Raw genomic sequence first — 21,683 nt, forward strand, 5'->3', positions numbered from 1 at the left:
CGTGGTCATGAGGAATTCAAATAATTCTTCTTTCCATGCTGGGGTAAATGTGCATCCCAGTCCCAAATAATTTTACAGTCTAAGATGTGACAAATTTCAAGAATTCCTATGTGTCAGAGTTTAGTACTCAGATCATTAATTAAAATAATTTTAAGGATAAAAACCAAACTCAGTCTATGATGCTCGGTAGTGCTAGACCATTGCAAATAGGCTGTCAAAACAGACCAATGGATTTTTGACTGTGTTTACCTCCTGCACCTTGCAAAGTGGTTTCTTGTAGGTTGTATGTGGTTTGCCAGATGTGGTTTTTCCAAGTTATGCCCTTGCCAGAGTTCACCAGGCCTGATCTTTCTCTCTGCCTTTCTTTCTTTCTTACTTGGATAGGAAATAATTAAGTGTTGTTTTGTTCCTAGTTTACCTTCCTGCGGATTGCAGTAGTCCTCTAGCTGAGGTGCACTGGGGTCATTTGAACTGGTAGTGTTTGAGTGGCAGAAAGGCACATCATGATCGGATACCCGTAATCTTTAGCTTATTTCTTGAGGGGACAGAAGCAGCTGCAGCAAGGAGGTCCCCATGTATCTAGGTCAGTAAGATGTGGGCTCACACGTTGCATTCCTCAGATGTCAGCATGTGGGAGGGCTTGTGCATATAAGTACCTGAAGGTTCCAAAAACCCCGTAGCTCCCTATTCAAATCAGTCTTCCGATTTATAACAGTTTGGGTGTGTTTGACAACATTAGGCCAGGCATGCTGAAGAGGAACACTGTGACCCTACATACTCATGCAAACTCTTAACAGCTTTAGGTTGTTTCAAGGAAGCAAGCAGTGCGAGGCCTTATAGCTAATATCAGTCATGCAGCTTATTTTGCATGTGATATAACTTTCTTTTGTAGGCAAAAAATTTTTCTCTCTTGGACATGTTCCCTCTGCAACATATTTAGTTTCTACCTCTTCACCACGGAATGGAAATAAGTGATGTCTAGTTAAGCCCGCAGCCAATGTCAGTATATAACTTGCACTTTGCCATAGCTCTTTGGTTTGTAACATTGCTAACTGGCTCCGAAGGTGAATGGAAAGTTTCAAGCAATATTTACTGGAGGTGCAGCACATGAAAACACTTTTGCAATTCATTATTTGACTTTTGTGGAAATTCATACATTACAACACTGGGTTCTGCTGGGACGGTGGTTGAAAGGGGAACCCAGGATTCCTATTGTGGCAGTTTCAGAGCCCTGTCATAACTGATGCAAATGCAACTTCCTTTCTGCACACAATACGTTTCTGTGTATTTTGTGCCCCTTGAAGGCATATTGGCTAACAGCTTTTGACACTAAGGGAGGGAATATGATTGGCATCTTAGATGTCTCGCAAATCTAAAAGGCATCATAAATAAGTAGAGAATGACAAAAAGGAGTGGAGAAGCACACAGGTGATCTGGTAGTGATAATTGATCTAGGTAATGAAAAGTTTGAATGTCTGTGCCTGTTCTTATCTGATCATGTAGTGAAAGTTCTCTACTCCTTTTACTTTCTTTCCTAGCACTGTCCAGTGATGCTGCAAATTACTGACCAAAGCTAGAAAAAAAGCAGATCTGTTTGGGGTTTTTTGTTTTTTGGTGGGTTTTGGTTTGTGTTGGGTTTTTTTGGGGGTGGATTTTTGTTTTTTTAAGTATTCAGTGCTCCTGTGCTTGTAAAGTCTCTACCCACTTTCTCTGCATACAGTAGCTGATTAGCATAATGAAGGTGGTAAATGCTGTTAATGATGCTTATTGCCTGTCCAAAACACAAGTTCAGAAGAGCTGGTTTGTAGTGGGGAAATGCAGCTGTGTTGCCCTCTGCCGCTCAGGGCCTCTTCTGCCATCGGAAAAGGTCTGTAAGGAGAATGCAACCTCTGTGTCTGACACTTTAGCGAGTTAGATCTTGAGTTTGCGGGGGTTTTTTGCCTATGCTCAAATATTGTCATCAGGAAGCTGTTACCAGAATAACTGTTCTGTAGTGATTTGTAACACTGGAAGTATCACAGGATGTATTTCTAACTCAAAAATGAGGAATTTGAACCAGCAACACAGATGCAGTTATACTAGGTGTTCTGTACCATATGAATGATGCCAAAGCTTTACATAACAAAAGGAATTCTCAAAGTATTCTGTTTATTTGGATTTTTAATGCATAAGTATCTGTATCCTCAAAGAACTGTACTTCATTACTGAATTTAGCAGTAACTTGAGCTGCCCTGCCCCAAATAAATGTTAACCTTGCCACATTCACACTTAGCTTAGCCTTTATTCCTCACATAGGAGTCAATCCAGAGCCAAAGGAATTAGGAGCATAAATTTACAATTCCTTACTTGCTTCTGATCCTTCTGATACTAAAATATGAAGTAAGGACCTTTTATGGCCAAATAGCAAAAATTTAGATATTTAGAGAATTTAGAGCATGGACCATAAAATATTACTACCACTTAGGATGATTTCTTAACAGAGCTGTGCCTTAGGGAGGGTTATTTGCTGGATTTAACCTTTTTTTTTTTTTTCCTGTCTCCTTTTTCTTTTCTACTGACTGAGGTCTCTGTCCACACATTAGCAGAGGGGAACAAAGATGGATATGCAGCTGCAAAAATGACAGGACTAGCAGAGCAGAGATAGTAATCTGGGGATAAGATGAAGTGATGCTAGTTTGTGGGCTTCTGTTGTGGAAAAAAATCCCTACAAGCAAACAGAGAAACTGCTTGTGGTTGGTGCAGTGATCACCAACACACAATGAGTTGCTCCATTGTCAGAGTATCGAGTATCGAACAGTCTATTCTGGCAGGCAGGACAGAGGAAGATTTCTGTGTGTTTCAGCTTTTGCAGTCTATCTGGGAATAAAAATAGCTGAATTGCATAAATACCTTTGAAGAGAAGTGTTTCCAAATGTGAACATAACAAAGAAAGGAGATGAAATGTTCACTCAATTGCGTCTGCATATACACCTGCATCTGAATCGACTGCTGAATTTCAACAGGCTTCTGTTAAAGCTAGCTGTTAAACTGAGGACAAGTGAAAGAAAGAAATTTTATGGATAAGAGAATTTTTGTGTATACTGATGATATGAGTTCTCAGTAGGAGAAATACCAGTCCAGGGTGCCAGAAGTGCCATTAGTTTTGTGATAAGTCTGTTTGCTGAACTGAGCAATTGTTTATAGTAGGTTAGCATGTCTAATTTAATATTTTAAAATTCTTTCACAGTCTAGTAAAGGACATGGATAATGTCTCTCCTGAGAAAAATGATGTAAAAAGCTGCCCCCGGGACTCTGGATATGACAGCCTATCTAACAAGCTAAGCATATTGGACAAGCTCCTCCATACTCACCCTGTGTGGCTGCAGCTTGGTCTGAATGATGCTGAAGCCATGGAAATTCTGCAGGCCCAGCCTCCTGGGGTAAGAAATTACATTTCAATTTATTTGATGCAAGTGTTTTAAAAAAACCCAAAACAACACCAACCAACAATCAAACTGAAAAAACAACCAACATCCCGCCTCTGTTTCTTCTGTTCTTTGGATAATCCAAGTGAGGGCTTCCTGAGTGCTTGGCAGCTGGAGCAGTTGGAGTGTGATCCATTACCTGGGCTGACACGTTGGAGGACTGGTTTGGGGTCCTCTGGTGCTGAGAACTGGACTGCTGCAATTAAAGCTTCAAAGCTGGACCTTGCTAACCAGAGTTGTGTGTAACAGATGTATTTCCCCCATAACGAGAAAGCAATAGATAAAGGGGAAATGTCAGCATATTATCCTTCACTAGTGCCTGTGTTAAATTTGCTGTGATGGGAATCAGGCCCTGTGTGCTTGATGAGGCTGATAGCATGTTTATAATGCTGCCTCCATCCTGGTGCAGGAGGATTGCATAAATGGGCTAGTGGGACACAGGAGCATGCCACCATCAGTGTCCCTTTCTCCTCCTGACTCTGCTGCTTGACTCAAGGCTTGGGATTTGCCGTGGAGAGCGTAATGGACTTGGTGTTGTGTCTGTGTTATACAAGGATGAGATGCTTTTTTAACTCTTCTGCTCCCATTTTACACCAAGCTGTTGGACCTGATACAGTAATAACAGAATAAAATTCTGAGATGCTTTATATAGATCAGAGATCATTAAGTTTTTCTGGTTCCTTTTGTCTATAATTTGTCTCTATTGAGGCATCTCTGAAGCTAAAACTATGTCCTTTTGCCTTCTTCACAACAGATATTTCTGGTTAGGAAATCTGCAAGATTGCAAAAGAAAGTCATCTCTCTGCGTCTGCCCAGTGACTGTGGGTCCTGCCTAAAAGAATTTGCAATAAAGGAAAGCACATACAGTAAGTTGTGAGTTACATACTTTTCAGTTATTTGTCACCCTGTATGAGCCAGCAGCAATCTGCTTTGGTGAAACCCACAGCAGAAGATACCCAATGCACATGCACATAAGTGTCACAGGCTGCCCAAGTGCTCTTTGAAGAGGGCTCTGCCAGTGGGTCAGGCATATCCTGGGGAAGAGAAGATATACACAAATGCTTAAGTCTGTGCTGTAATACTTGTTTTATGTACCTTGCTGAATCCAGGATTCATTGAGCATTATGGGTAGCTATCCCCTTCTGTAGAAACACAGTCTATAATCCTATCTGCCGTCAGTGAAAAGTCCTTGGATTTTCTTGTGCTCAGGGGACTGCTCTTGGATGCAACTGTCTTGAGCGCTCTCTGACTACAAATTTGGGTGTGGTGTTTCTTGGGTTTTTTTTAATGTAACAACTAAATGGATTTTCACCTTCTGGAACTGTTTCTGATGTGAGATTACTGATTTTTCTAATTCCAACTATATTTGTTCCCTGTTTTCTAAAAGAAATGAGCAAATGTTAGAGTTCCAGTCAGTTTCAAAACAATACTGCCCTCATCTCTTTAGAGTAGAGGGTGTGAAAAATATGTTTGAAGTACAGGAATGAAAAAGGAAGCTACAACTGGTGAGTGTGTGTGGTGCAGAAACTGCAAGTGGAACAAATGGTTCATTTCAACAAGAAAGTGAAAACTGGAGAAAATAGGCAACAATTTCGGTTAAACTTCCCTGAAGCAGAGGGTCTGTAGTTAATTGCTATTTCTGTTAGTTAGTAAACTGAGATAATTTTAGTTGTGTTCCAGTTATAAACAAGGCATGGCAAAGAGAAGAGAAAGCTATCAGTGATAGTTGATCCAAGTGTGATCTAAGACTGTGTTTGTAGGTTTGTTACACTACTGAATTCCTCACATCTAGAAAAATAAAATATTGTCTTTCATGAATAAAATTTTACCACAAGGGGGAAGTATCTACTGATGTTTTTACTCACCAGTCATGGCTGAGGTTTTAATTGTAGTCAGGGATCTGAACACTCCTCTTAGTCGGCCCCCAGATCACCTGCATGCTTACTGTCTGCATTGTTAGCATGTCTCTTAAAGAAATCTCATTTTCCAGACACATAAATGACCAGGTTGACCTGTCCTTCAGTGTAAAGATTGAATAAAAGATCAGTATCTGACTTAAGTTTTTCCTCTTGTTCATGGGCAGACTTTATAGTCAGTAGAACTGGAACCTTGGTACAGATAAAATTACACCTTTGCTACTCACCGAGCCGTGTTGCTGAGGTATCAAAAGCATGGCTTTTGGCTTTCCCCACCAAACACAGGAGTCTGCCTTGTTTCAGCACGGATGTCTGTAGCGGTGGAAGTACTCTCCTTGGGAGATGACTTTCAAAAGCATTCCTTCATAGGTGAAACATCAACTGTGTGTGTACCACACCAGCTGGAGATTCACCCCCTCAGGGCTGGGCTGAAGCAATCACAGACTTCATGGTCACTCCTTTGTAGGAGTTGTCCCAGGCTGCAAGAGACCAGAGTTCATGCGCTTCAGGAACATGTCATGCTACATTTCATAAATACTCTTCCTTCTGTTCTGGGCTCAGTCATGTCCACGGGCAAAAGATGTAGATCGTTTCACTTTGAGCTGCTTGTGCTTGATCATTAGGTGAGATTTGCCACTGGAATCAGAGAGGGCTTAATGTAAGCCAAGCAGCAATCATTTCTATGTCATTATTATTGTGAACAAGTATTTATCTCAGTAAGAAGCAATGGTGTGGAACGGAGCAAAAATGAAAGGCATTGCTTGTGCCTGCCTTCCTCCCCCATTGTGCAAGGCAGTGGCACAATGAAGAATTGTCTGAGGTTTTTTAAAAGTGTTTTCATGTTAAGTGGTTTTCTTGAAGTGAATGGAAATATATGATCTCCCACTAGGTGCTAACACATCTGGGGAGAAGACAAGTGAGTAGAATGGAATATAAGAGGAGGAAACATAATATTTAAAATCAGGTATACTAGTATACTGCACAAACAAAGCCTCTGTTATTGATTATTGTCTATTAGCAAAATGTTGCGCAATTCTGATTATGCTTGATCTGTTCCCCAGGAATTACACTGTATGTTTGGAATACAAAAACAAACCCACCACCAAGATTATCAGTATATGCTTGAAAACGCCTTTAGCAGAGACATGTACGCCTCCACACAGTTGTTTTGTCTTAGCCGAACATTATCTAGTATGATGGTGCAAGCTTTTTAATTTTCTTCAAAAATCTGAGCTTTTCTAAGAAACAGTAGATAGATGTGTGATTCTTTCCCTTTTGTAACTTTCTTTACAGCCTTTTCCTTGGAGGGGTCTGGAATAAGTTTTGCTGATTTATTCAGGCTCATTGCTTTCTACTGTATTAGCAGGTAAGATGGTGTTAAATTCTGAGTCACATTTGCTGACTGTCATGAAAAAAAGAGTCTCAAGAACTTGGTTCAGCATGATATTTATGTTGCCAACCTACAAATACTCCTAGGTAGTCTTAGAAGGTAATGAGAGAAATAAGAGATGAGCAAGTCTGTCTTATTTGGTACTGATTATTGGAAGGCTGGTGTTATGTTACCTACCCAGCTGTGAGGTGTTGCCAAGTTGAACTTTACTTTAGCTGATATCTTGTAATGCTTTTTTAACTGCTCTGTAACTCATTTAAGAAGCACCATAAACTATCTTGCAATGTCCATTTATTGGAATTGCTAGTAAAAAGCATTTTGGAGTATAATGGGAAAAAGTCGGATCACACTGTAGAATATGACAACTGAGAGATGTGAATATAAATTGTGAACAATTAAAATAGCCTCATTAGCTTTCCAGTTTATGGTTGCCCAATTTGTTTTCCACATAGTATGCAGTGAAAAAAATAGCTGGTGTTTTTTCTTTTAAGTGGTTTTCAATTTGACTTTAGTTTATTGGTGCAAACTTGCAGACTGATGCTCAAGCCTTACATTTATCCACAGACAGAATATGGCGAAGCTGCACATCTGCACATTTTCTGAAATAAGAGGGAAGAGGCAACTTTTATGGTTCTGGTCCTTTTACTACAACGAGGTTGCCAATTAGAGCCCACAGTGGTGATTTCTGGTGTAGGGAATGCTCACTAGAGATGCACTTAGGTTGCTGTGCTTATAGTTTTTGTGGTGGAAAAACATCTAGACCCTCTTTGTTGCAGGCCTCCATTTTGCCAAGCTGTGCAATAATGTGATGAAAGAAGCATTTATACCACATAAGTAATGGTCAGCACTCAGATGAGAAATGAGCTGAAACTGCATTTAAAAGCAGTTTAATGATGACAGATTCCTTATCTTGTCACCCTTTTAGTTCTGCACACTAGCCAGGCTCTGGTAAATTCCCTCATAAGTGCCTACAGGGACCATGCAGCAAATACACATTTCTTTGCATTAGTTTATCCTTTTTCTTTCACTGAAGGCTCCCAAGTTGCTTTGCATTTGCTAAAACTAAGCTCACAAATGCACAGTAGCTTGTTGCAGTGCTAATGAGTCTCATAACTTGAGAGTGTCTCTGTGCAAAGTGGCTTTAATTTTCTTAATGGTATTTCAGTTAGCTAAGTGTGAATTTAGTATCCTGATGCAATCAGGCCTCCTATTTAGGAATCACATACAAAACTGTTTAACCAGGCTCTTCATCTCTTTATTTTTGTTCATTTTCTGGTTGCCCTTCGGGGAAGGGGAAGGAAGTGAAAAAAGTGGCAATCATAACTTAGACATTGTGTTAAAGCATCTTCTTAAACACAACTTTAACTCCAAACCCATCCACAGATACCTGTAATAAATGCAACTTCCGCTGCAAACCTGTCCAGAGATTTCAGTACATGAAGCTCATTCTTTAATTGTGGGTATGCTTTAGGAAGTGGATGCTTATTTCCCCATCCAGTGGAGAAACATCCTAAGTGTTTCTGTTTGCCTAATGTTTCTTAAGTGACAGCATCTACTCGGCATCCTTGTTCTCTTCAGGCTAGTATTGCTTGAGGTACAAGAGGAAAATGTATAGACTTGTTAAAGAAGCAGATGGGTAGCTATCTAGAGAAAGAGAGTGTGCCATTAGGAGGATTTCCCAAAACCACAGGGAATTTCTTACAATAGATACCCAGTCAGTTTGTATGAGGAGTCAAGCATTACCTGTCTTTGTATTGAGTCCATGACGATGTTCTAGACTCTAGATTATCTGTGGTACCGTGTTGAAAATTACTTTTCAAATGCTTTTTATCTAGTGTATCAGTCTCGTGCATATGCTTGATTTGAATTTGACTGGTGTTCTAAGATCCTGTTTTTTCAACAAGCTAACATACAGCATAGATAATATTTATATTATAAAAATCCACTATCTGTGCTACAGCAGATGGTTGGTGTGTTCAATCTTAAAAAAAATTACGCTGACACCAGTTGTATGTAGGATTAGTGTGCTCCATTTGTTCTCATTTACTCTGAATTACATAGGTACTTCAACTACAGATTTTCCACTTTAGCATGTTTGAGGGTGTATCTGTACCAACTGGGCAGGCAAAAGGTATAGTATTGGTTGATGGTAGTACTCATACAATGTACATATAGTTAAGTAGTTTTGTCCCTTAAAATCTCTAAGTTTCGTGCACTGGATTTGATTTATGGTGTAGTTCATGCATTCATACATCTCTCTTTGTAAACACCCATTGAACTTCTAGTATGCAGGGAAGAGAAACCACGTATGAGAAAAATTATAGACTTTAAGTGCATTTTCAGCCTAGGACAGAGTAATACCAAAACATCCTAGCTTAGAAATTTTTATGGTAGCTGCCCATTTAAATTTTTATTCCAAGGAGTGCCATTCAACTTTGAGAGCAATCAACAGCGCATTCAGAAAGTACATTGTTTTCTAAAATGCTTTGTTGAAGTGTTAAGGGCAGATAACAATTTTGCATCTCACTGGTATGCTTGTAAAAGACCAGGTGTAAAAGCTTCTGCTATAATGGGAGAAAATATTGGATAGCTCTGTGGAAATCAACTGAAAGAATCCTGGGGACTTGACTGTCATTTGCACTTCACACAACTTTCCAATGTAAAGGAGCCCTGGGATTGGTAATGTTTTCACTGTGTGTTGTGTGTTAAAGGCTATTGCTACCTGCCACAGCTAAAGAAGAAAGTAAGATTCAGAGCTCAACCACTGCCAGTGCTCAAAACAAGTGCTTTTAAAACTATGAATATTCTTGTGAAAACCATAATTGTTTCTCTTCGACAACAGGGATGTCCTTCCTTTCACCCTGAAGCTGCCTCATGCTATTGCTGCAGCAAAGACAGAAGCTGAACTTGAAGAGATTGCTCAGCTTGGACTGAGTAAGTAGTTCTCTATATAGATGTCATTCCCTGTAGCACTGCTGTAAGCTTGACAAAAAAGTCTGTATCAGTAAGCAGTTCATATTGGTCAGTGATGATACATATTTCATTTAGAAAAGCAGCTTTTTTATTGGGAAGGCCAAACCTTGTACTTGCCAAACAGTGACCTTGGTGCTCTTCCTTCCTTCTGTGCCTTCTGTGATATTTTTGTTAGTGCTGTTTCCTTCCTTCCTTCTCCTCTCTCCTCTCTGGGCAGCCCTCAGGCAAAGCAAGTCTTACAATCCCCAGGTAGCGGTTTGATGAAGCTTCTACTCTAAGGGCTGATGTTGCCTGCAAGCTCACATAGCTTGATAACATGTGGAGCTGCCAGGAGAATGTAGGAACTGAGGTTCATTGTTAATAAAACTTCAGTTCAGATTGACATCTTAGACTGGTGATTTTGAGATCAGTGACTAAATGCAGTAGCATATTAATAAAATGAGAGTATAGGCAGGACCTGCAGAATGTATCCACGTGTGTGCATTTGAAAATTTTAAAATAATAATAAAATAAAAAAAGGCATGAACATGTCCTTTCATCGCTTGATTGCTACAACCAAATACCGGCTCCTTGTAAAAATGTACCTTCAGCTTGCAGGAGATGCAAAGCCTGGCAGAATTTCAAACATGGGCTCCACCCAGATAAATCGTTGAGCAACTCCTGCAAAGTGCTGAATGGCCTCATTTCCTTTTTCAGTAAGGGGAGGGGTTGACTGTCAGCGGTCTTCGTCCCAGTAGATTTTTTGAATCATCTTTGCTTTAGAAGTGGATCCTCAGTAAAGCGGAATGTTAGTGTGAGGCTTTCTAGAACTATTTAGTGGGACTTTGCAGCAAAGCCCTACACAGGGAAGTATTGCACTGTTTTGCAGTTTGTTTTGGTGCAGTGGCAATGCAATTAAGGAATTTGTTTTAGAGAGGAGGCAAATTATTTATACACTGCTTATTACAAGTTTAGGTAATTAGTTGAAAGTATGGATTTTCATGGGAATCGATTAGGTGCGTGTTTGGGGACGGGGTGGGGGGAAGAAAAGGTCAGTCTGGGATACAGTGTAGTGAAGAGATAGTCTCCCAGTGCCACATGGAAGCCTTAAAGTAACTTTAGGCGAGTTACTGTATAGGAGATAATAATGGTGCTGTTGAGCAAGCTCTCCAGACTGGCTACACTGTCTTTGTCCACAGTACCTGAAGGTGCCATGGCCTACTTGCTGCACAGTTAGTCTTGCTCTTAGACAGTCTGTCTACATTGTGTGTGTTGTTTAAGCTAATACATTTGAAAGCTGAGGAGGAGACTGATGTATCAGTGTCTAACCTGGTGTATTTGGGATCAGTTACCTCCTACACACCAAGTTATGACCACAGTTTCTGTGAGCAAAAACCAGACAACAAAGTTGAGATTTTGATGGAGTTTTAGGTGTGCATGTGCAAAAGAGCACACCAGTAAGTCAGCACTTCAGTGCTGTGGACCCATGAGATGCCTAAAAACTCCCAGGGGCCCTTCCTCTTAAGTGTGAGCTTTCCTTAAGCAATACATAGGCATAAAGCACCCTAGTGCAGAGGGTTATAGCTGCTGTCGGAGCTCTGTTATGCTGTTGCCAACCTGTAAGGTTTCACGTGCTGAACATAAGATTCCCTCTGTGTCTCTCTTGTTTCACCTGCAGTGGTGCTTACATCATGTGTGTTTGCAACAGCCCACGTGCCAGGTGCACTGGCCAGTCTGCTGAGAGATCTGCAGGCAGGATGTGAAGTCATGGAGGTAGAAAAAACCAGCAGCATTGCATGACTATGTAGAGAAATATGTCTCTGCCTACATATGTTCTATGGCAGTGGCCTGTCACCACGGGCCATTTTCTGTATTCTGCCCCATAGGCAAGACACAGCTGTTGGGCATGGACCCTGTTACACAGTGCTTGGCATTCATGAAGCTGGGCCTGGGTGTCATTGCTTGACAGCCCAGAAGAGGCATCCTGACACTACAGGAAGAGGGGCCATGTCAAAACTGGCAAATTTTAAAACCCCTTTCCTTTGGTATTCCTCTCATTTCAATCAGATTGGTCCTCAAGGGCTTATCTGATTTCAGTCTTCATACTTTTGGGAGCTGATGGGTTTACTCGGTTTCACAAACATGCTGACACTTTGCTGGGACAAGTGCAGAGGCTGCATCTAAAACTTGCTGGTTTAGCACAGGTTTTCCACACTGCTGGTGTGGGACTGCATATCTGGTCTATTTATGTGCTGCTGAGTGTCTGAAACCTCAGGCGAACTGTGTCACCATTGCAAAGGCAAGGCTGCAGGCCAGTGCTCTTAGAGACATGAGCATCTGGTCTGTGTAGCTAAAGATTCTGTGTCCACCCACCACAGCAAAATGTGAGCTGTCTTTTCATGTGGAGTTTCATTTTTTCACTATCAAAAGAAACCAAACCGAAATTTTTGTTGCGTTACCATAAGTGGCCATCAGCTGAAGTAAATCAGCCTGACTGTTGTCTTTAACAGAGTGAGCTTATTAATATCAGCTGAGACCCTAGGCTTATCTCTCCTGAGATGCTAGTGAGTAGTTTATGTTGGTTTCAGTCTCAAGTTGAGAAGAACTACTGTGTCGCAGTCTCCACTCCTTTCTTTGATTCTCAGTTTATTTTAAAGCCTAGTTCAGTGGGCTGATTTGAAGCTATGCATTGGTCATGGTATTTATAAGTGAATAAGAGCAGCCCCAGGAGTGTAGCATGCAGTTATGTCTGGTGGTGCTTTAAGAGGTTGACTCAGAGATTTTTATTTTTTTTTTTTCCGCCTTGAATTAATAAAAGCTTGTCTAAATTTCTTAATACTTTAAACTGGTGATGTTAAGCTGAATGTTCTGAAAGCCATCTGCATGCTATTTTGCATTCTTACATTAATGCAACAATGATTTTCAGACTTTTGGAGCTCCCTGGCTAACAGCAACCCCCCGGATCCTTCACCTCCCCGTAGGCCTGTGCCTTTGGACAGTGCCTGTAAAGACTCGCGTCAGCTCTGCCTTATAAATGGAGTGCATTCTATACGAACCAGAACGCCTTCAGAGCTGGAGTGCAGCCAGACCAACGGAGCGCTGTGTTTCATTAATCCCCTCTTCTTAAAAGTGCACAGCCAGGATGTCAGTGGAAGTCTGAAAAGGCAGAGCCCGAGAACTCAAGACGTGAATGGCACAGCAAGGCCTCGCTCCCCCCCGCCCCGGCCGCCACCTCCTTCTATTAATAGCATCCTCACGAGTCCACAGCTTTCCAGGACTATAAAGCAGGCGAGCATGCCAGAAACAGTCAACCATAAGAAAGAGAGAGGCTTGGATTTGCTGCAGAATAAACCAACCCCTATTCCGCCTCCTCGGCTGAAGAAGCAGGCTGTTTGCTCAGAAGTGGAAGGTAGCTCAAAGACCACAGGGGTGATTCAGCCTGGCTGCAGCTCAGTGTCTGTGCCTGAAGCTGCTGGTGTTCCAGGTGAAACCCTGCCTGAGCTGGCTCCAGCAGCTGCCAAAAAGACGGTAGCTACCAGCTCTGAGTCACACATACCGTGGAATGGAGGCAGGCAGAGACTGAGCGACATGAGCATTTCCACCTCCTCGTCTGACTCGCTGGACTTCGATCGGAGCATGCCGCTGTTTGGCTATGAGGGGGACACTAACAGCAGCCTGGAGGATTTTGAGGGTGAAAGCGACCAAGAGAGCATGGCACCCCCTTTGAAGCCCAAGAAGAAAAGAAACAGTTCGTTTGTTCTTCCCAAGATTGTGAAATCTCAGTTACGGAAAGTCAGTGGAGTTTTCAGTTCCTTCATGACCCCTGAGAAGAGGATGATTAAGAAAATTGCAGAGATGTCCCGGGACAAACGCACTTACTTTGGATGCTTAGTGCAGGACTATGTCAGCTTTCTCCAGGAAAACAAGGAGTGCCATGTTTCGAGCACTGATATGCTGCAAACAATTCGGCAGTTCATGACCCAAGTCAAGAATTATTTGTCCCAAAGCTCCGAACTTGATCCCCCAATCGAGTCGCTGATTCCTGAGGACCAAATAGGTAAGAAACACTGGCCTGTGTTTTGGGGGAATGTGAAAAAGTATATCTGTGTTTATAGTGATAGTCTTTGTCCCAGCTTGGAAAGGTGGTGTTGACTTTGCTAGCAGAGTTTGGGCCATTGAGTATTTGAGTCTTAAAACAAAAGAACCCCACACACCCCTCTGCCCCCAATCCCCCTAGCAACTCAGAAGAGCTATTCTACAAAGTTGTTCATAAAAAATTATCCTTAAAATGGCTGCAATGTGGACTTTTTACCTGTGATTATTACTCTTTTTTTAGCTGCTGTACTGTTAACAATTCCTTTATGTGCTGGCACACATGTATTTTTTCCTGAATTGGGCTGAAATAGTTCTCAATGTTTGGACCAAAACTATGATCTTTTACCATATGGATTGTAGCTCTAAAACTAGAATTTACTTGAAACCAGTGACAGTTAAGAGCAGAGGAACATTTCATAACAACTTCTGAAATAAATCTCATTCTTCCAAACGTTCTCATACACTCCTAGCAAAGCTGCACTGTCCCTGCACTTGAAGCTAAATAAAAAGATATATGAAAGGATATGAGTTTAAAAAAAAAAAAAGACAACAAAAAACAAATGTGTGCAAGAAAGAAGAGGCTGCTAATCTCAGGTTTCTATACCCTTCTGTTACATGTACATGTTTATAAACGGTTGCAGATGAGCTATATGTTTGAATATGTGTTTTAACAACAGAGGGAGACTTGTGTATCCACAAAAGTGAAATCATTGTTGCTGCATAAAATCTCATTGCCCCTCTATCTTGCCGAGTCTGAGCAGTATTTGTAGAAGAGTGTATAAGCCACATTTAGGAGGTAAACATCCCTCAGGGCAGAATACTTTTCTTGTGAGCTCACTTCAGTCCTAATTTGCTTGTTTTTCTCCCTTACTACAGTGTCCCAACATTGGCCCGGTGCAAAATTGGCAGATAGTTCTTTCTCTGGGACTAAAGGGAGATTTTATGTTGACATTTCTGTCTGTCCTTGGCCAAGAGGAAGTATTGTCACGTAACTAACTTCATTTACACAAAGTCAAGTAAACGTAACAGGCACTGCTAAAGTAAATATAACACTACAAAGAGTGTCCTCAAAAATCAAGACTCTTTCAAAGACATGTTTTCACTAGAATAATAAAGAATATTATGTGGCTGTTACATGGAAGAAAGAACAATGAATTGAGCAGTGGTGCAGGTGCATTTTTGCCAGGATTTCTGCAGAGCACAGGATAGTTGACAAAGAAATTCAGATCTAGTTTGCCTGTAATTTTGTGAAAGCTTGGTTTGACTCGTGCTTTGTAAGGGTGTGGTTAAATCGGACTGTGAGTCTCTGAAGACTGGCAAAATGCTGTCTGCTTTTAAATGTTTCAGTAGTTTGGAGTAGCATAAACTATGAAATGTAATAACTAAACGACATTAGTTTTCCTCAGTGACAAAAAGTCTGGCTTTGATCATGTGATCAAATGCAATTAATTATAAAGTGTAGTAGTTTAAACAAAGGAAGAGCTTGCTTTTGAATCATCTGCTGCTTATGGCTCAAGCCTGCGAACAACCACACTGGATCAGGAGCATCAGATGTTGCTGATCTAAGCAGATAACTATGCGACAGCAAGATTTAGTCATCCCTATAGAGAACTTCTTCTGATGTAGCCCTGCCTATTATCCCTAGTTTTGCTTGACTATTTCAGTATGGAATTCATCCTGAATTTTAACTTTGTGAGTAGTCATTTATCCTCTCCTGTCAGTTTACACTCGTGCAGGTTTTTCCTCTCGTTATGTCAGCCTAGGACTGGATGTGTGCTGCTGGGAAAATACTCCTTTCTGTTCATCATGTACTGTCCCACAGCAGTGGCGAGTCAGTGTCAGAGCTCAGAGGCTCTGGTCAGGCCTGGTGACTGCCGGGTTAGAGCGGGCCACAGCGGCCGTGCACAGCTGGGCACTCACAAAAAGAGGCACCAGGCACGCTTGTGTAATGGCAGCTTCACCCTGTGACTTGGACCCCGCTGCTGGTGCCAGCAGGGCAGGGAGGGAGCCTGTAGCAGAAAAAGTTCAGGCCTGTCAGCTCCCTGGGCCAGTCCTGCCTCTGTGGAGAGAAGCTGGAGCCAGTCCTCACCTCTCTGCTGCTGCTGGCTGCTTGTTCTGGGACAGCCAGACTTCACCTTATTCCACTGTTGTCTCCTGAATTTCAGTTGGTGCTGGAGCATCACCCTCTGCCCCAGCCTAGCAAAGCCCTCACTGTTTGGTATCTCCTCCTGTGTCTGTGTAATGATCTTTGTGATTATGTAGCTTTTCTATAGAACTGCATCATGGACTTCCCAGACTCTTCCAAGCAAAAGACTTCTGTAGGAGATCTTTTAAGTTTCCCAGACAGGGGGCATATCAAATTGTTTAACTTCTGCCAAATCATCAGGAGAATGTGCATCACTGTTTCTAATTATTCCTGACAGGTGCCTCCTAATCTTAGCACTGTAGACTGTTAACCCTTCCTGAAACAATGGGATTTCTAGTGTTGGGACAGAATCAAGACTAAGGAACATGGCTTTTTATTGTTTAAGAATGAATACAAAGTATAGTTTTAAGAGTCATCCACACCTGAATACGTAGCCACAGAAAAAGACCTGGACTGGTCAGAGGAGACCCTGATAGTCCACAGCTGCATGAATAGCAGATGTTCAGGAATTTTGGTTTGTGTTTCTTCTTTTCCTGGCTGTAGACAGAAAGGAGTAACTGTTGACTGTCTTTGCTTCACCAGGTGGGATCTAACACCTGAACAACTTCAGTCTCAATGCCCGAATCTGGGCCTAGCCCAAGAAATGACTGGTTTAAATCATTTGACAATATGGTATTAACTGATCATGTGGGAAGGTACCTAAACAATACTGCCTGTTATTTGTTTTGGTATTTCTAATCCATAATGGGTTTTTAAATGTTGAATGTTAAAAGAAGCTTGGAGAGAATGTGTTGGCCCCTTACTGGCAGGACATGGCTTGTTGCAGGGACTTGGGTCTATGTGGAGGAGTTGGAAGCAGACAGAGCTGGAGGCTGTACGGAGGAGCGTACATGGGAGCCAGTATGTCAGCTGCTCTGAGGGAGGCTTCTCTGAGCAGTGCTTTTGCCTTTGTATTCCTCTTGCTGAGAGGCAATGTTTTACTTTTGTTCTTATGAGATTTTATCATGTTAGCTTTAGGACTGTTTCCCACTTACGAAGGTAACTTTAAACATGGTCTCCCAAGGACTGGTGATGCCCTTCTCCTACCCCCACCATATCATCACATGTGGATTTTGCATGTGAGCTCTCTGCTTTATCATCCAGATTCTTAATGAAAATACTAAATAGAATAAAGCCCAGGGCTGATGACCCCCATGGTACCTCTTTTCAAATACCTATTTTGACAGTCAACCATTAATAATTTGGTTCTCAGGACATTATTTTATGCACGCATTCACGCACCCACCTTATGCTAATTACAGCAAGACAATATTTCCCTTGTTTGTTTTAAGAAAGTTGCATGGAACAGGGTTATGGCTCTTAAAAAGGTTAAGATACAGCCCACCCTCCTGATCTCCTCTTTTTTCATTGATCCAATTATCCTTTTAAAGGAATAAGAATGGTATGCCACTACTTTTTTTTTTTTTTTTGAAAACACGTTGACTGTTTTTTAGCACTGTGTTACTTCTTAGGTGCTTGTAGGCTTGTTTTAGTGTCCCATTCCACTACCCTGTCATTCATCCTAGTATTTTTTCATGTAAAGTTGAGGCTGACCAAGGTGTCTCCCCCAGCACTTGTTCTTTCACTGTGGGAAGTCGGGGGATAGGGCAAATAAGAAGCAGTGGTAAAAGTGCTGAGCCAGAGGCAGAGGATTTGGTTCTCCCTTTCCCAACCATCCCTTTGCTTTACTTATTCCCTGCTCCTTTATTACTACTTCTTTAAGAGAAGATGTGTTTACCACACAGACATAGTATGAGTTTTAATTAACCCATAGCTGATTAAAGCAAAATAAATCTAGCACAGCTAGTTCTGTGATTCACTGGTGTGCTTAATGTAGGTAAAATTAGAGGAGGTTTACCCTAGAGACCTTTCTTCCCTAGTTCCTCAACTTCTGCCACTGCTGCCTATCCATCGCCCACTTCAGTCTTACCTCTGTTTTCAAGGTTGTGCAGATTATCAAGGTGTGTGGGTTGTATGAGATCTTACTTTCAGGCCTTGCTCCTGTGGAGTTGATGCCCCGTCTGCGTCGTGGACTAGGCATGTGCCACTGTAGACATCCACCAAGAACTGGACACTTGTCCATGCTGACATGAGTTGTCTTAAAGGAGATCCATATCAGTCATGACAGTCTATGAACATTCAAGATATTAGGAAAATCCAAAACAAAGCAAACAGTGTAAGTTGGGTGTCCTGCACATACATGCTGTGGTGTTTCAAAGTAACCTTCTGCTTTCGGCCTCTCAGACAATGTTACCTGTGCAGGACTGCACCTTCTTGTGATGGTTCCCAGGTTTGCTCCGTCTCTTACTGAGCCCTTCTTTTACTGATGAATGGTTTGGCAATCACAGATGACAAAGGGCTTGTGTATAAATCCAGGGACTAGAATCTGACAGGTAATCTCAGTGGAGCAACAACAGTTAGTAACAGGTAAACTGACATCCTTGATAAGGGTGGGAGCGTGCCTGCAATTTCAGGCAGTGAGGGTTATAAAGAGGCTGTGTGAGGACACTGGCGATGACTAATGTGTTGTCCTCTCTAGATGCCGACTTGCGTGGTTTGCAGCAAAATAAAATAGCATGTCAGCACAGGATACAGATGTGTTTCCACAAGTCACAACGAAACTAGCTGGCTGGCCTTTACAATTCATTTATCAAAGCGTTTCCAGTTCCCATTTTGAGGCTAGAGGCTAATTATAATTTCAGGAACACTACATGGCTCTCAGCTCAAATGATAAATCTAAAGAGTGTCTGGAGTATTAAGCATCTTGGGAGAATATTTGAAAACACTTTGCATATGCTGAAGTAAGCAGGAGGTTTTGTTGGCATTTTGGATCTGAGAAACATACAGAGATGTTACTGCAAAGAATCAGTCTTCAATTCACAATTTAGATGCTAATTTGCCTAGGAGACCCTCCTGTATTCTTTTGTGGCCATTAGAAGTTAAACAGTGAAAGCTGCTGCTGGCTGGGAACTGTTTTGTGGGATCATATCCAGAAACATATTTCTCCAAAAGAGGCCAGTAACAGCAGTTCAAAAGAAAGGGCAGATAGTTAGATGGTCTGACCCCAAACATGCTTATAGGTGTCTTGTGACACTGAATATTGGTCTAAGACCCATATCACAAGAAATGCTGTCCTTCCAAGCTTTAATAATAACAATAAATATTTATGTAAGTTTTATATTAATTAGGTACATATGGGGGTTGTTATTGACTGTTAAAAAAAAAGTCTAATCCTTATCAATCTTGCTATGTGGTTGGCCTCATCACCTTGCTAGAATTTGCTACTTTTTAATTTGAAGGCAGAACTCTGTGGTGGTTATGTCTATGCTAAGAATTCATAAGGGAGAAGAAAAGGTTGTGTGTTGTTTTGGGTTTGGTTTGGTGGTTTTTTTTGGTTTGTTATTTAAAACAACAACAAAAATCTTGGACACTCTGTCATATCTTAGTCACTTCCTTGTTTGCTGGCTAGTTCTGTACAAACACGCAGCATTAAAATGAGTTTCTCTGTCTACCATTACCAAGCTGAGGCAGTTTTAGTAGCTCTTTGGAATCACAGCTGTATGTCCTTTATTTCATTTGTCTCCTATTAGCTGTAATATAGTCACTGAACATCACTGAAGGATGTTTTACTAAATATCCTGTCCAGTTTTTTTTTACCTAATCGTGTTAACAGCACAGAAACCATTAGTAACAGTCTTCAGCAATAAGTACTCGGACCCTGTGCAGAGCTTTGGGCATGAGTTATCTGCTCTCTTGCTCTGCACTGCTTCAAATAGATTTAAGTTCCCAGAGAAATTGTGGAATGTGATCAAGTAAATTCAAAGCAATTTCCAGGCACTGCTTTTAGAGCCTGTGACGAATTGCAAATATGAAAGAATGCCTCCTCGCCATCTTGCACAGCTGTAAAAATCTCTGCAATTCATCTGTATGGGAAGCTGTGGGAATGACACTAACTTAGGGTTGAGGGCAGAAGACCTGAGGCTTCCACTTCTGGCCTACAGATAATAAGCCTGGCTCCAACCAAGGACTGGGACTCTGTGGAGGAGTTTTCCCTCCCAGCAGCATCCAGTTCCTGTAGCCTTTGAAGAAGGACTGCTTCTGCAGCTCCCTCCATACTGATACTGCAGGCAGCAGCTGAACCAGCTCTGGCCTGGAGCCTATAGGGGATCAGTCACAGAAACATACTGAGTTTTCTGATCTCCTGTCCCAGGCTGAGTGATCCCTCATTAGCAGACCAAGGGGTCTGAAGATCCGTGCTGAATTCTTTACAGTTTATTAAACCTACTGTGACCAAATGTGCTTTACTAAATTAAAGGATGGTTGGTGCTAACTATGCCTGTGCAGAACTTCCAGAGGAAGCCTGTAGGAGTTAAAATTTCATGGAGATAGAGAGTTCTTTTGCTTAACGTAATGTTTGGCAGCACGAACTGCTTTAATTTTGACTTAAATGAGACCAGGCGGTTGGAATGCAAACAGCAGAGGTGTTCTGCTTACAAGCAAAGCAGCTGGTGTTTTTGCTATTTAAAAAACTAAGCAGGCAGTAGAAATAAATAAAGTAGGCTGAATTGTCAAAAAAGAAAATAAAAATTAGTAAAGCTAGCAAGGAACTATGTGTACCCTTTAGAAACTGAGCTAGCTAGCAAAGCCATGGGTGAGGTTTGTGCAATTTTCTTGGTGGAAGAATATTTCTGCCCCATGAGCCCCGAGGATAACTTCCATTACAGGGAGAGGCAGTTTCTGTCACTGTGCAGAAGGGTGATACTTCTGCTTTCCTGACTGGATTTGGTAGTGCTGTGAGCGATTATGTAGCTCTATCAAGTACAATAGATAAGGATCAATCATTTGAAATGTTGCCCCATGTTATGTGTAATTTGTGGCTCTGGTCTGGTGGGGAGCTGGATTCCACCCTTCATGTTGTGTGACACGCCATCAAGAACACATGGCAGACTGTTTATGCCTTTACTGGTGGCCATAGGGAAATCTAGAAAATCAGAGAGCAAACACTACTTCTCATGTTTCCCTCCCAGCAGCTTTCACAGTCTTGGTTGTGAGAGAGAGCACAGATGCTTTTAAAGCATCTGGGAATGAAGCAGACATGGCTTTGCCAACTTCATCTGGGAGGAGAAAATAGTAAGAGGAGCTACAGAATTGACATAGGGTATAGGGAAGATGGGAGCTTCACAGGGTTGGACATTTAGGAATTGCATGCCAAGCAAACACAGAATAAACGCTACACATGAAGCAAAGGCACCTTAAGAGGAGGAGTGTGTGGAGGGTGTGTTTGTATGGGAAAGGGAGGTATGAAGGCCCAGAAAGAAAAATGACTGCACACAAGGATAAAATAAATGAAAATATAAAGCAAAAGCAAGAAAATGGAAATAAGTAATGCTTGTTTGGAGGGGATGTGTGTGTAAATCCCAAGCCTTAGAAATAGTCTGCAATTTAAAACAGTTTTAAAAAGGGGAGGGGAGGGGAGAGAGAAGAAAGACTGTGATCTAAGAAAAACACGTAAGAACAGGCGAAGAACCTGGAAAGGGCATGAGGTTTAATGAAACTAATGAGTCAGTAGTAGCAGGGATGTCCACTGCTAGCTTGTGTGTGTGATGTGTGATACAGCAGTGACACAGTCTCTCCTCTTTCTGCTCTCAGTCCCTGCACTCCCCTAGTACACGTGCCTACTC

The 21,683-nt window shown here is 41.7% G+C and overlaps 1 protein-coding gene across 4 annotated transcripts in view; it reads left to right on the forward strand.

Annotated features, from left to right (window-relative positions):
• The window catches only part of RIN2 (Ras and Rab interactor 2), a 72,137-nt gene that overhangs the window by 40,843 nt on the left and 9,611 nt on the right, over positions 1–21,683 (forward strand). For all 4 annotated transcript variants that reach the window (XM_026846477.1, XM_026846479.1, XM_026846475.1 and 1 more), the window contains 5 exons: positions 3,227–3,419; positions 4,219–4,330; positions 6,674–6,746; positions 9,613–9,704; positions 12,649–13,779. In XM_026846477.1, the coding sequence (XP_026702278.1) occupies positions 3,227–3,419; positions 4,219–4,330; positions 6,674–6,746; positions 9,613–9,704; positions 12,649–13,779 (1,601 nt within the window). The remainder of the gene's footprint in view (positions 1–3,226; positions 3,420–4,218; positions 4,331–6,673; positions 6,747–9,612; positions 9,705–12,648; positions 13,780–21,683) is intronic.

The sequence above is a fragment of the Athene cunicularia genome, assembly GCF_003259725.1.
Source record: "Athene cunicularia isolate RWA chromosome 3 unlocalized genomic scaffold, athCun1 chr3_part1, whole genome shotgun sequence".
NCBI lineage: Eukaryota > Metazoa > Chordata > Aves > Strigiformes > Strigidae > Athene > Athene cunicularia.